General features: G+C 42.2%; 1 protein-coding gene across 1 annotated transcript; it reads left to right on the plus strand.

Moving 5' to 3' along the window:
- Positions 1-1,816: 1,816 nt before the first annotated feature.
- Positions 1,817-12,851, plus strand: tspan14 (tetraspanin 14). The gene is made up of 9 exons (XM_024425050.2): positions 1,817-1,918; positions 2,595-2,682; positions 4,213-4,263; positions 5,978-6,124; positions 7,692-7,862; positions 8,289-8,414; positions 8,913-8,963; positions 10,058-10,171; positions 10,258-12,851. The coding sequence occupies exons 2-9, from the start codon at positions 2,602-2,604 to the stop codon at positions 10,324-10,326; spliced, it is 810 nt and encodes a 269-aa protein (XP_024280818.1). The 5' UTR covers positions 1,817-1,918; positions 2,595-2,601; the 3' UTR covers positions 10,327-12,851.

Consider the following 12,851-nt stretch of genomic DNA (forward strand, 5'->3'; position numbering starts at 1 on the left):
AACCTCTCTTGAAAAAGCCAGACCTTGACCCAGAAAATATAAAAAACTATCAGCCTATATCGAATCTCCCATTCCTCTCAAAACAATTTGAAAAAGCTGTTGCGCAGCAACTCACTGCCTTCCTGAAGACAAACAATGCATACGAAATGCTTCAGTCTGGTTTTAGACCCCATCATAGCACTGAGACTGCACTTGTGAAGGTGGTAAATGACCTTTTAATGGCATCAGACCGAGGCTCTGCATCTGTCCTTGTGCTCCTAGACCTTAGTGCTGCTTTTGATACCATTGATCAGCACATTTTTTTGAAGAGATTGGAAACCCAAATTGGTCTACATAGACAAGTTCTGGCCTGGTTTAGATCTTATCTGTCGGAAAGATATCAGTGTGTATCTGTGGATGGTTTGTGCTCTGACAAATCAACCGTAAATGTTGTGGTTCCTCAAGGCTCCGTTTTAGGACCACTATTGTTTTCATTATATATTTTACCTATTGGTGATGTCATTTGGAAACATAATGTTAACTTTCACTGCTATGCAGACGACACACAGCTATACATTTCGAAGAAACATGGTGAAGCCCAAAAATTGCCCTCCCTGGAAGCCTGTATTTCAGCCATAAGGAAGTGGATGGCAGCAAATGTTCTACTTTTAAACTCAGACAGAACAGTTCTAGGTCCAAGAAACAAAGAGATCTTCTGTTGAATCTGACAGTTAATCTTGGTGGTTGCACAGTCGTCTCAAATAAAACTTTGAAGGACCTCTGTGTTACTCTGGACCCTGATCGCTCTTTTGACGAACATATCAAGACTGTTTCAAGGACAGAGTTTTTCCATCTACGTAACATTGCAAAAATCAGAAACTTTCTGTCAAAAATTATGCAGAAAAATGTATCCGTGCTTTTGTCACTTCTAGGTTAGACTACTGCAATGCTCTACTTACCGGCTACCCAGATAAAGCACTAAATAAACTTCAGTTATTGCTAAACACGGCTGCTAGAATATTGACTAGAATCTTGAAATGTGATCATATTACTCCATTGCTAGCCTCTCTACACTGGCTTCCTGTTAAGGTAAGGGCTGATTTCAAGGTTTTACTGCCAACCTACAAAGCATTACATGGGCTTGCTCCTACCTATCTTTCCGATTTGGTCCTGCCGTACATACCTACACGAATGCTACGGTCACAAGACGCAGGCCTCCTTACTGTCCCTAGAATTTCTAAGCAAACAGCTGGAGGCACGGCTTTCTCCCATAGAGCTCAATTTTTATGGAATGGTCTGCCTATCCATGTGAAAGACGAAGACTCTGTCTCAACCTTTAAGTCTTTATTGAAGACTCACCTCTTCATTAGGTCCTATGATTGAGTGTAGTCTGGCCCAGGGGTGTGAAGGTGAACGGAAAGGCACTGGAGCAACGAACCACCCGTTCTGTCTCTGCCTGGCCGGTTCCCCCTCTCTCCACTGGGATTCTCTGTCTCAAACCCTATTACAGGGGCTGAGACCCTGGCTTACTGGTGCTCTTCCATGCCCCCCCCCCCTCCTCTGTACAGCACTTTGTGACATCAGCTGATGTAAGAAGGGCTTTATAAATACATTTGATTGATTGATTGGTTGCTGGATCAATCCTTGAGCTGACAAGGTAAAAATCTGTCGTTCTGCCCCTGAACAAGGCAGTTAACCCACTGTTCCCCGATAGGCCGTCACTGTAAATAAGAATTTGTTCTTAACTGACTTGCCAAGTTAAATAAAATAAAAATGTGTTAGTCATTGTTACAAAAAGTCTTAGGAGACATTTTTTCGTCACATCCAGTAAGGGGAGCAGGCCACACCCGGACAAATTGGGCGTGGCTTCCTGCCCTTTCGGGAAGTCGAGAATAAAGTCTCCAAATAGTTTTTAAAACTCAGCCAAGCCAACAAAGCGGTGAGTGTTGAGATAGCGACGAAGAAAATAAGTATTACGAATTGATTAAATGTAACGAGTTTGCTAGCTACAGTAGTTATAAAAAAATATATATAGTTAGCTAAACAACGAAGCTAGCGTTAGCTGACTCCTAGTCAATGGCTAGCTAACTTAACGTTATCTAGCTAAATTAATTAACGTTAGCATCTAGCAAGGGAACATTAGAGACTTAGCGGCATAATTATTGAATGGCACATTTGTTTAACTTTCCAATGAATCACATTTATGTCCCGGGAAGCCACCATGGCTAGTAACGTTAGCTAGCTTGCTAAGTTAGCTGTGTTTACATGTAGCTACCATGTTATCTAGCGATAGTTAGCCGCAGTATAAATTGTTTGTCTTGACCGACTAACGTGGTAGCCAGGTAAAGACTAACGTTAACTAGATTGAAAATGGTAAACTAACGTTTAGCTAGTTAGCTGGCCAAATAAGTTATAAAAGCAAGCTTGGGTCTTGTCAATAATCAGTTGTAGATAACTTACCATTATGTGTGTCAGTTGCGCTAACCAAACATGTATGTTTCTGACCTTTATGGAGATGCAGCTGGATTATACACAAAGCTAACTAGGTAAACCTTTCACATCCTGTTATATCCGTGCCACCTAGCTAAATGTTATGTCTCGTCTCTCAACACAAGGGCAAAGATGCACTACTATCGTTATGAAAATGAAGAGGTCAGCTGCTGCTACAAGTACCTCATGTTTAGCTACAACATAATATTTTGGGTAAGTAGCACTAGCGGTAGCCCTGTAAACCTTTTAAGGCAGGCACATGTTTAGCCTCTCTTTAGAACCCGAGAGTGTGATCCTTACTCATCTCTAACATGTAGGCTCAGCATTCCCGAACAGTCCTATTACAAGTCAGAATTTTGAACAGACTTCACTTCAACTTACTTTACCTATTGTCTGCTGCTTTTCTCTGTTGTCTGAAGTAATCCGAGACAAAATATCCGCAGGGAAGTGTTATCAACCAGACTGAGTACGCTGGCTTGTATTTCTGGTTGTGTTTTCAATACTGACAAAACAAACACATGCATAATATGGCCGAACCACAGACCGAACCTGTCCCCGCCCAATCAGCTGGCAAACTTCACAAACACTTCAAGCTGATTGTGAGGAAACGTGCTTTGGTTGACCACGTTCTGGTAAATTCGGCTATTGGTTACATATTGTGCAATGTGTCAGGAGATTGAAAATCTAAGCGACGGATACTACCGGCACCGCAAAAAGTTGAGTTAACAACACTTTCCTGTGGATCCCTTATCTCTACCACCTACCGTCAAAAGCAAAGACAACCGGTTAAGTAAGTGTAAATATAATTGTATTCAACATTCTGGCTCGTAGACCCCTGCTTCTTTTTTAGGCAGACCTCTTTCCTCTTGAATATAGGCATACAAATACTATGACACCCCCATGTCTCATTTGGTGCTAAGCAATGAATGTAGCTATGAATATACTGTTGGCTATGAGTCATCCATGAGCAGTACCTGAATCAGATACTAGAATACTGCAACAATAGGGTGGTGCCCATTGTTTTCTTTTCATGCAAGAATTTCTTGGAATCCCATGTAGGAAACACATTGATTCACTTCAACCATGTTCTGCCTTGGAGGCCAGATGGCAGCCTCTGCAGGCTGACCCGGTGCCACTGTCTATCTACACAGAGTACTTTTTCCATAGCCTCTCCCTCTGATAAAATCCTCCACTGGTAACAGCCATGGCTTTGGTTTATTTGGTCATTTAAAGAATAGTGCAAAATATTGCTTTGTGCTGTCACTTTACACATTTCTATCAATTCCCTGCCAACATTGAGTTGAGAATGAACATTGACAGCCCATACTTCCTGCTTTAGAGTGAACAGGACTCAGTCTGATGGGTGCTAGTTTCCTCTCTTGGTGTCAACAGGAAATGTAGAAATGTTTCAGTTTGTTTTCTGGTTAAGTGTTACTTCGTCTCTTGATAGGGAAGGGGGTGTGGTAACCATTTGTGACTGCTCATCCTGTTTTTAAAAATGTATTATGTTGCTCCCCTTTGTAATTAAAGCGGTTGTCAGTGTTTGTGGTCAGCAGGATTCCTCTTTTTTTCCCTCTTTTTTTATTTATATTTATATATATATATATATATATATATATATATGCTTCTCTGCACACTAAAGAACATTGGTCTACCTAATGCCCTGGTTAAATACAAGTAAACACACCTGATGTAAATAAATTAACACACCAGAAAAAATAGTTTCTATGCTTCTTTCCTCAGCTGGCTGGAGCAGCATTCATTGCCATTGGGTTCTGGGCCTGGAGTGAGAAGGTGAGTTAGCAGCTTCTCCCATGGCCCTGTGAATGTTTCACCACTGGACAGAGTCAAATGACTATAATTGTGTTTGAGATTGACCTTAAACACACAGACTGATTGGCTGTATAATACTTAAGCCAGGATTATCCAGTCACTTCTCTTCACAGCTTTTGAAAGCTTCACAATTATCAAATTCAAATGTAATTTCCCCTCTTGTTACACATGGCTTAACTTTAGCTGATAAGGCATTTTAATGTAAATGTCTGTTGTCTAGGGTCAAACCGCTTGACTACATTAGAGGTTATTCCAATGCGTATTGGACCTATTTATTTGACTAGGTAACACATCAGCTTTTAATCACAGGTACGCCGTGATTTATTCAATGTTTAAAGTAATGGCTGCATGTTGATGCTATTCTTGAAATTATATCAGTCTCTGTGTCATCAGTGTTTAGTGCTGAGCGATTAGTGCTTTTTTAGGCCTGTTTTTTTGTTTGATTATTAAAAATCCTCAGTTTCTATTGAAAAAAAGTAAACATTAAATGCATTGTGTTGAATGCTGTCCCAACACAGAATAAAACAATTAATAAAATTCCAATGTTAGTGACTGCCCATTACTGCTTATCACTTATGAATGATTTATTCACTTTAATACAATATTTCAATTGTGTATATTACTCTTGTTGGTCATCTAATTCCATAGAGCTGCTTCCTATGCTGTTTGACAAAATCACTATTGTTTTAGTTCTTTAAAGTAAATAAGGCAAACTTGTCACTGCTGGATACCAACCATGTATTTTCAGGTAGAGAGACCTTGTGAAGCAACTGCTCTCTACCCCCTCGCACATTCTAACCTAATTTAGCAGTCCTAAAAGAGAAACCGGACAAGTAGATGGATTGTAGTTAATTACAACATTTTCTGCACAAAGCTATATAGGATATTGGCTTGTTGGAAACCATTACTCCCTACTACATTGCACAGTAAAGGCTTGATATGATTTATATCTAGAGAAACTGCAATATGCAAATTGAGCTCACTGGAAAAAAAATGAGCAAAATAAATTTCAAATAATTGACCAGACTTCGGTCCTGTGTCGCCATACACAATAGCCTGGGCGTCTGTTGGCTCAACTGTTAAAGGTCTGATGCAGCTGTTTTATCTCTAACAAATCCTTTCTGTGTACCAATTAAGTACCATACTGGGATTGTTTTTCAATTCAAATGGTAAAAAAGAAACCAGCCCTCCCGGGTGGCGCAGTGGTGAAGGGCGCCAGTACTGCAGCGCCAGCTGTGCCACCAGAGACTCTGGGTTCGCGCCCAGGCTCTGTCGTAACCGACCGCGACCGGGAGGTCCGTGGGGCGACGCGCAATTGGCCTAGTGTCGCCTGGGTTTAGGGAGCTTGTCGCCCGGGTTAGACACCAGCTTGTTAGCAAAGAGCAATACTTTTGTTAGGGCTGTTTTGGGAGTGGGGGAAAACTAGCTGTTATTGTAAGATATTTGGAACTTATTGGTCTAACTAATTGTGACCGCCTGATGATGTCACCGTTGAAGGCCAAACCTCCATCTCACCAAAACAGGCAGTCTTTTCAAACAGCTCTTGGACTTAAAGAGCATTATCATTTTTGCAATACCACAGTATTATTCCAACCTTGTGTGGCTATATCTATAATTTAGAAATCTCGTCTTTGACTGCACTAGGCCTTTAACTTGACTGCTCTGTCACCTATAGGGTGTGCTGTTGGACCTGACCCAGGTGACACGGCTGCATGGCTTTGACCCTGTGTGGCTGGTGCTGGCTGTGGGAGCGATCACCTTCATCCTGGGCTTCGCAGGATGTGTAGGTGCACTCAGGGAGAACATTTGCCTCCTCAAATTTGTGAGTACCGCACCCCTTCAACAATCCTTTTTCTCTGTGTCTCATAGCATACTGGTAAATATATTTTAGCTGCCCTTACAAACATGCACCTCTGTTGGCCCAGCTTGTGCTCCATGAGTCAGACATGCTCCACAGTTGATTCCACATCCTATGACTAACAAGGGGTGTCTATCTTATTGAGTGGAAATCTATGAATAAGGGATTCCTTCATTCACCACATCCTGCATTGCAGTGTTGCACGTAAATATTACAGTATCAAAATATCACGATACCAACTCTTAAGAAAACCGTAGTAAAGTTTCATGTGACAGTACCACATTTTTCAGCCCTACCAATCTAAAGAATCTGCTGGCGCCTGTTATAAAATGTTAAGTGTTTTATAAATTCAGTTGGATTTTTTTTAAGCAACGCTAGTCTCTTGAATGCCCCAGTCCAGTAATATCCACTTCACTTTCATGCATATATCAGGTGTGGGAGCTGTAATCAGCCAGCCGGCAGCCACATCCCCTTCCAGCCACCACTCACCTGCTTCTCTCAGTCCGCTCTGTCTGCGCATCTATTCCGCAATCAGTTTTTTAAATAGAATTTAGCTGTGATGGCGAGTGGGGATGCACACCCTGATGAGTCTTCTGTTACATTGGAGCAGTGCAAGCAAAGTTGATACAATGTATAATTTCATAAAGCACAGGCCAGTCTGGGTAGGCTGTGCAAGTTCACTGTCAAGCAGCCTTTGAGTGCCAGAGGACAAATACAGCTTAGTGACAGGCATACTTGCAGCTTTACAGCAGAGAGATTCTTTTCTCTAGCTCAAATGGCAATAAACCATTACCCCGTATTACCGGAGCGACCTTTTTTAATTTTCTGCTCGATTTAATGCAGATTTTATATACACTGAAAAAAATATAAACACAACATCCCAGAAACTTTCTATACGCACAAAAACCTTATTTCTCAAATTTTGTGCACAATTTTGTGTTATTGGAATGCTGACTGCAGGCAATGTTCACCACAGCTGTTGCTAGAGAATTTAACAGGTAGGCCTAGTGTGTGGGAGACGGAGGGAGCATCTGTCTGTTTTTAATGAAGAGGTAAAAGTTTCATGCCGCGTTTTCCCCCATATTGCCACAATGATATGCAGATCATTATGCATGTGTATTCCTCCAGCCAAAACACAGGTAGGCCCTTGAAAATGTGAGAAAATCAGCTGTTCTATCCAGTATTATGTTAGTGTGATGTTGAGTGGGAGTGTGAATATCAGTGAAAGGTTGTTGATGTAGCACATGCGCATAACGTTTAGAAAACAGGAACCAGTATCACAGGGACTTGGATGAACCGGGTGCTAGGCCACTCAGAATTGTTTTCCTCTGTGGTATCGCTATTCTTGGCCTGGTATCGAATCATTAGTACAATTTTGGTATTGTGATAACACTACTCTATTGATAGGGTTATGCAATTGTTTTTTTGTCTACTCGTGCTACCACGAACACGACTGTCCTGTCTTTGTGTCTGACTCTGATGCCCCTCTATTAGTCTCACCACGGGTAAATGGCTTGTTTCTGTCCTTCAGTTCTCAGGGGTCATCGGGTTCATCTTCTTCCTGGAGCTGACAGCAGCCGTGCTGGCGTTCGTCTTTCAGGACAACGTCAGGGAGTGGATCAATGACTTCTTCCTGTCCAACGTCAAGGCCTACAGGGAGGACATCGACCTGCAGAACCTCATCGACTCCCTGCAAAAGATGGTAGGAGAGAGGGCGAGCTATGCAAGGTCTGGCTGTGGGGGTGGGTAATGGGATATAGAGGCAGAGAAAGGGATTGTGAGACACAAGGTGATGTTTTAACCAGTGCCTCTTTCCCCTCCCTGATAATGTCTTGCTGCTGTTTTTGTTTCATGCGGTCTCTCACATCCTTTCTGTCAGTGTTTCCTTTCCTCCTAACCGCTCAGAGATTGTTCATACATTCCAGTGTTAGTGTGTGCTTGTTTTCACAAGTCTCGCTGCAATGGCCTGTTCTCGGGGACCTGATGAGACCTGAACTGTTGTCCTCCTAATGTATATGTACTGTATGCTCAGTCCTACACTGTCAGATGTGTGGTATGAAGATGCTTCAGTGTGTTTGGTTAGTTAGAACCATCTCTGACTCAAACTCCCCTCTACTGTCTGTCCTAGAACCACTGCTGCGGAGCCAAGGAGCCTGATGACTGGAACCTGAATCTTTACTTCAACTGCACCATCAACAACCCCAGCAGAGAGAAGTGTGGAGTGCCCTTCTCCTGCTGCCTCAGTGACCCTGCAGTAAGTACTCTCTGCCCGTCTCTCCATGTCTCTTTTGTGCTGCTTTTCCACTGTTACACTAGTGTATACACCCTTATGTTATACTAGGGAAAATGTGTTTGTATAGCTAGGGCTGACCGTGAGGACTTGTGAAGAGCAGAATCAACAACCTCTGCATAATCAAAACAGCTGCTTTGTGAGATGGTGTTAAAGTTCAATTAGCCATTATGTAAATGAAAGCTGAGTACCAATGGCCTGGGCTTTGGCCCCAAGTGTGACACCGGGTGCTGTGCTGCGTAGGTTGAAGCCGAAAAGTCTGATTTTATTTAGGGTGAAACACTGGTCAAATCCGTAATGGAAATACGCCATTGGTGTCATTGCTCCGTCAGTATTCGTCTCCTCTGAATAAGTCACTCTGTTCTCGTGTTACAACTCCCACTGTCATACTCATTTTTAGGTATGCTTCTTATTAGTCCTTGACACTGCCGGTACTAAATCAAACTGTTTCTCTCTCCTCAGGACACCGTTTTAAACACCCAGTGTGGATATGATGTCCGTAAAGGTCCAAAGGTAAGACCCTATCCAGCGCACACATCACATACATGTGTTCATACTATATGCTATTTAGTAGATGCTTTTATCCAAAGCTTTTTCTCTTCATTATATCATACTGCATGTCTTTTTAAAGGGATACTTCAGGGTTTTGGCAATGAAGCCCTTTATCTACTTCCCCAGAGTCAGATGAACTCGTGGATAAAATGTTTGTCTCTGCGTTCAGTTTGAAGGAAGTTTCCAACTAGCTTTACTGCAATTTCTAGTGTTAAATATCCCAAACTGTCTTTTATATCACCTATATATGCATCCATGTCTACTGTTTGTGACAATCTGCCTCTGTACTAGCTGTATTAAAACTACTGCTGTGAAAGTAAAACATTTTGTATTGTGAGTAAATGTTTAAGCAATTTCAGTGCAGAAAGAGAACTTCCATTTCTTAATAAGGGTAGATGATACAGGCTTTAGTGGCAGGTCATTTAAACTCTGTATTGACGTTGTCTTTTCTCCCCATTACCCAAATGGGATAAACTCATGTCGTGGTTGGCTCCCTTCTGCCCCTGTGAATCTCTCTCAATACGGAGAGCGGCAGGCTGAAAATAAATTATTCTTCTATATTTTGGCCTAGTGTTTCAGTGGTCGCTCTCCAAGTTGGGGTTTAAATTGGTGTTTTTCCATACAGGGGTTTACAACAAGATTTCAAGGCAGACTTATTTGTCTTTGTTGATCAGGAAGGACGTCTTAGACACTGCAGATGCGCATAGATAAATGTTTTTTTTATTTTTATGCTGAACATGGAAGAGCTGAGTTTTGTTTTTCATCATAGATGTCCTTTATGGTGCTCTATCAATTTCACAAAGATTTTTTCATACATAGGCTGTCATGGATGAAGGCTACACAATAGCAGAAAGTACTTTTTTGTTCTATTTCTGGAAACTTCTGACAACACACACTTGGTGTTAAATCTTTAGTATTTGAAAAAGCAATCTGTTGGATCTAGCCTTTATAAGATGCATTAAGTGCACCAATGGTTGTAGTAAGGTGATTTGAGTAAGCCGGTATATACGAAGGTATGGAAGAGCATTCTATATAGCTGTCATTTCCTGTTGCAGGGGGTCTGGAGTAACGCCATTTACGTCAAGGGCTGCATCCCAGCCTTGGAGGAGTGGCTGCCTCGGAATATCTACATAATAGCTGGAGTATTCATCGTTATATCTGTACTCCAGGTAAATATAAGTATATCCACGTGTAAATGACAGACTACATGTGGATATGTTCTAAGCTAATGCTATGAATTTTTCTCACTTCTCAGATGATGGGCATCTTCTTTGCTCGGACACTGATCGGTGACATTGAGAAGGTCAGGTTTAACTACTACTGAGTGGTGTGGTGAAATGCATAGGCCTACAGAGGACAGTACTGGGACTATCCACCATACATTCCTCCCTATCTCTGATCTCTCTCTGAGGCATGGCAAGCGACAAGAATACGTCTATACCCGTGGCTTGTTATCTTTGGACTGTTCTGTCAGTCTCTGGAGATGGGATACCTCTGCAGAGCCTGCACAGTGGACATTAATCCGCCTTATTCAACTCAAGACTCTTATGTGCCTTGTCTCACAGGATGGCAGTCGGACTTAAAAATACACCCTGGGTTTCCCTTTGTTTTTGTAATTAGATACATTTTTTGTATGGTTTGCCTCAGACACAGTGAATGTTTTCCTCTTTCCCGGCGACAGTCTTAACCAATAAACCCAGGTAGATTCCTGGGTCAATACATCATACCTCAATGATCCAAAAACAACAATTTAAGTTGCCGCACAGGTTTAAAAGGTGTGTTCTCTAGCCTTCAGCGTTTCATGAATAGAATGGTAGCATATCAGACTGGGGGAGGAGTAGGAGTTTACCATGTCAGTGCAGCTGCAATGGCTCCGATATAAGACCTCGCCCTAGAGCTCAATCTGAAACAACAGGATTTCGGCACTGTTATGTGACAGGCTTTCAACTGGCACCACCATTGTCCCTTACCTCAGCTGAACATGAGAAATGCAGCTCTATTTTAAAGGTAGACTCAATAGATGCAGACAGTAAACTGCATGGTGGGTCAATTTCCACAACAAAGTGTGAGCCTCAACTTCTTTTTTAAATTTAAAATTCTCTACCTACAATGCTGTAACAGAGTGAAGCGAACCCGTGCAGATACTGTTGAGCGCAAAGTATCGCATCTTGCTCATCTCAATATCTGTGGTGCTGCTGGTGGCAGTCATCTAGCGGAGTCTACCTTTTAAACCATTAGAATCAGTCTGCAGCCGGTCAAAACCAAAAGTGCACAGCTGAACCTCTGACCTATTGTCCATCATGCCTTGTCTTTTCTAGCAGTCATGTGTCTCACAACTTGTCATACATACTTGTCATTCCACAATGTGTACTGCATCATGCCAACTAGTGTTGCGTATCGGTCATGTAGACACAACTTAAGGGAAACAACTGTTGACGCAATGTGTGTGTAGATGACATGCTTTATTTTGATCAGTCTTAGATGACCCCTAAGTGAAGTATTAGTTGTTAGCTTGTTGACTCAAGAGTAGCTGAGTTAGATTATTTTACTGTTGTGTTGACTCCAGCCAAGGAAGCTTGGGCAAGTGCAGCAGTGGAGACCGAGCCCGGTGTCTCTCAGACAGACCGACAGGGAGACATCCAGAGCCCGGTGTCTCTCAGACAGACCGACAGGGAGACATCCAGAGCCCGGTGTCTCTCACCCAGACCGACAGGGAGACATCCAGAGCAGCATGGGCCACTTGAACCACAGGTGAGATCTGATCATAGCGCTCATCCCATCAACCTATAGCCGGGATCGTGCTGTGATCACATCACTAGACCTGGTTATCTGCCTGCATGGTGAAAGTTTTGATTGAGAGATTGTATTCACCTATAATGTCTTGAATAATTTTTACTGTCTTATCTTGATGATGATCTGTTTTTCTAAACACATTCACAAATGCAAACCCAGTCGGCGCTTTTTTAATTTTAGCTTGAAAATGTGCTGAGCTCTTCCACTCTGCTCTTGTTAGATATTAAATACAATGCTGTCTGATCGGGCTGCCCGGAGGCACTTTATGTAGAAAAGATACAATTACAACTGTACGGGATGTCTTGATGCCCAACTCGTGTCTCCTCTGCTCAGCCTTTACACCTCAACAAGACACCCAGCCCACATCCAAGTGACCTCTGGCCACAGAATGAGCACAGACTTCCTGAAACATTACTCCAAGCCTTCTGAAAGCGTTTTCAGCGGCGGTGTTTGCTGCAAGCTAGATAACTGCTTGAGCTTGCTTTACCTTCATCCTGTCCAATGATGCCCTGCTCATTCCCCCTCCACTGCTGTCCTCATACCAGAATGGGGTGCGTTACAGAGCCATCTATGGCAGGTAGCCTAGCGGTTAAGAACATTGGGCCAGTAATCGAAGGGTCACTGGTTCGACTCCCCAAGCCTGCTAGGTGAAAAATCTGATGTGCCCTTGAGCAAAGCACTTAACCCTAATTGCTCTGTGTAAGAGTGTCTACCGATTGACAATGTAATTGTTGAATGAGGATATCTTTACAGCTGATGAATGCTATACTTGAGCTATATGTCATACATTACAAGATCAAATTAAAGGACTTTCATTCAGGCCTTCAACTTCCATTTACACATCTGATGGTCTAGGTCTTTTATGTAGTTTAACAATTTTGTGTGCTTGTGTTAGATTGCTTCCATGTGATCATGGGAGTGTTTTTAACCAAAAGGGACTTTTTTTCCATATGTAGATGTTCTCTGTTTTACCAAATGACATTTTGTAAATGTGAATTTTCTTAATTCTGGATAGGTTTTTATAAGCAATAAAGTATGTTGTCCATTTTTGTTAAA

The sequence above is a fragment of the Oncorhynchus tshawytscha genome, linkage group LG06, assembly GCF_018296145.1.
Source record: "Oncorhynchus tshawytscha isolate Ot180627B linkage group LG06, Otsh_v2.0, whole genome shotgun sequence".
NCBI classification, from domain to species: Eukaryota; Metazoa; Chordata; class Actinopteri; order Salmoniformes; family Salmonidae; genus Oncorhynchus; species Oncorhynchus tshawytscha.

What these genes read in the sequence shown, in the direction of transcription:
- tspan14 (XM_024425050.2), top strand. Translation starts at nt 2,602, where the DNA reads ATGCACTACTATCGTTATGAAAATGAAGAGGTCAGCTGCTGCTACAAG. An exon ending in TCTGGGCCTGGAGTGAGAAG is followed by an intron (nt 4,264 to 5,977) that starts GTGAGTTAGCAG and finishes TGTCACCTATAG; the next exon opens with GGTGTGCTGTTGGACCTGAC. An exon ending in GCTGCCTCAGTGACCCTGCA is followed by an intron (nt 8,415 to 8,912) that starts GTAAGTACTCTC and finishes CTCTCTCCTCAG; the next exon opens with GACACCGTTTTAAACACCCA.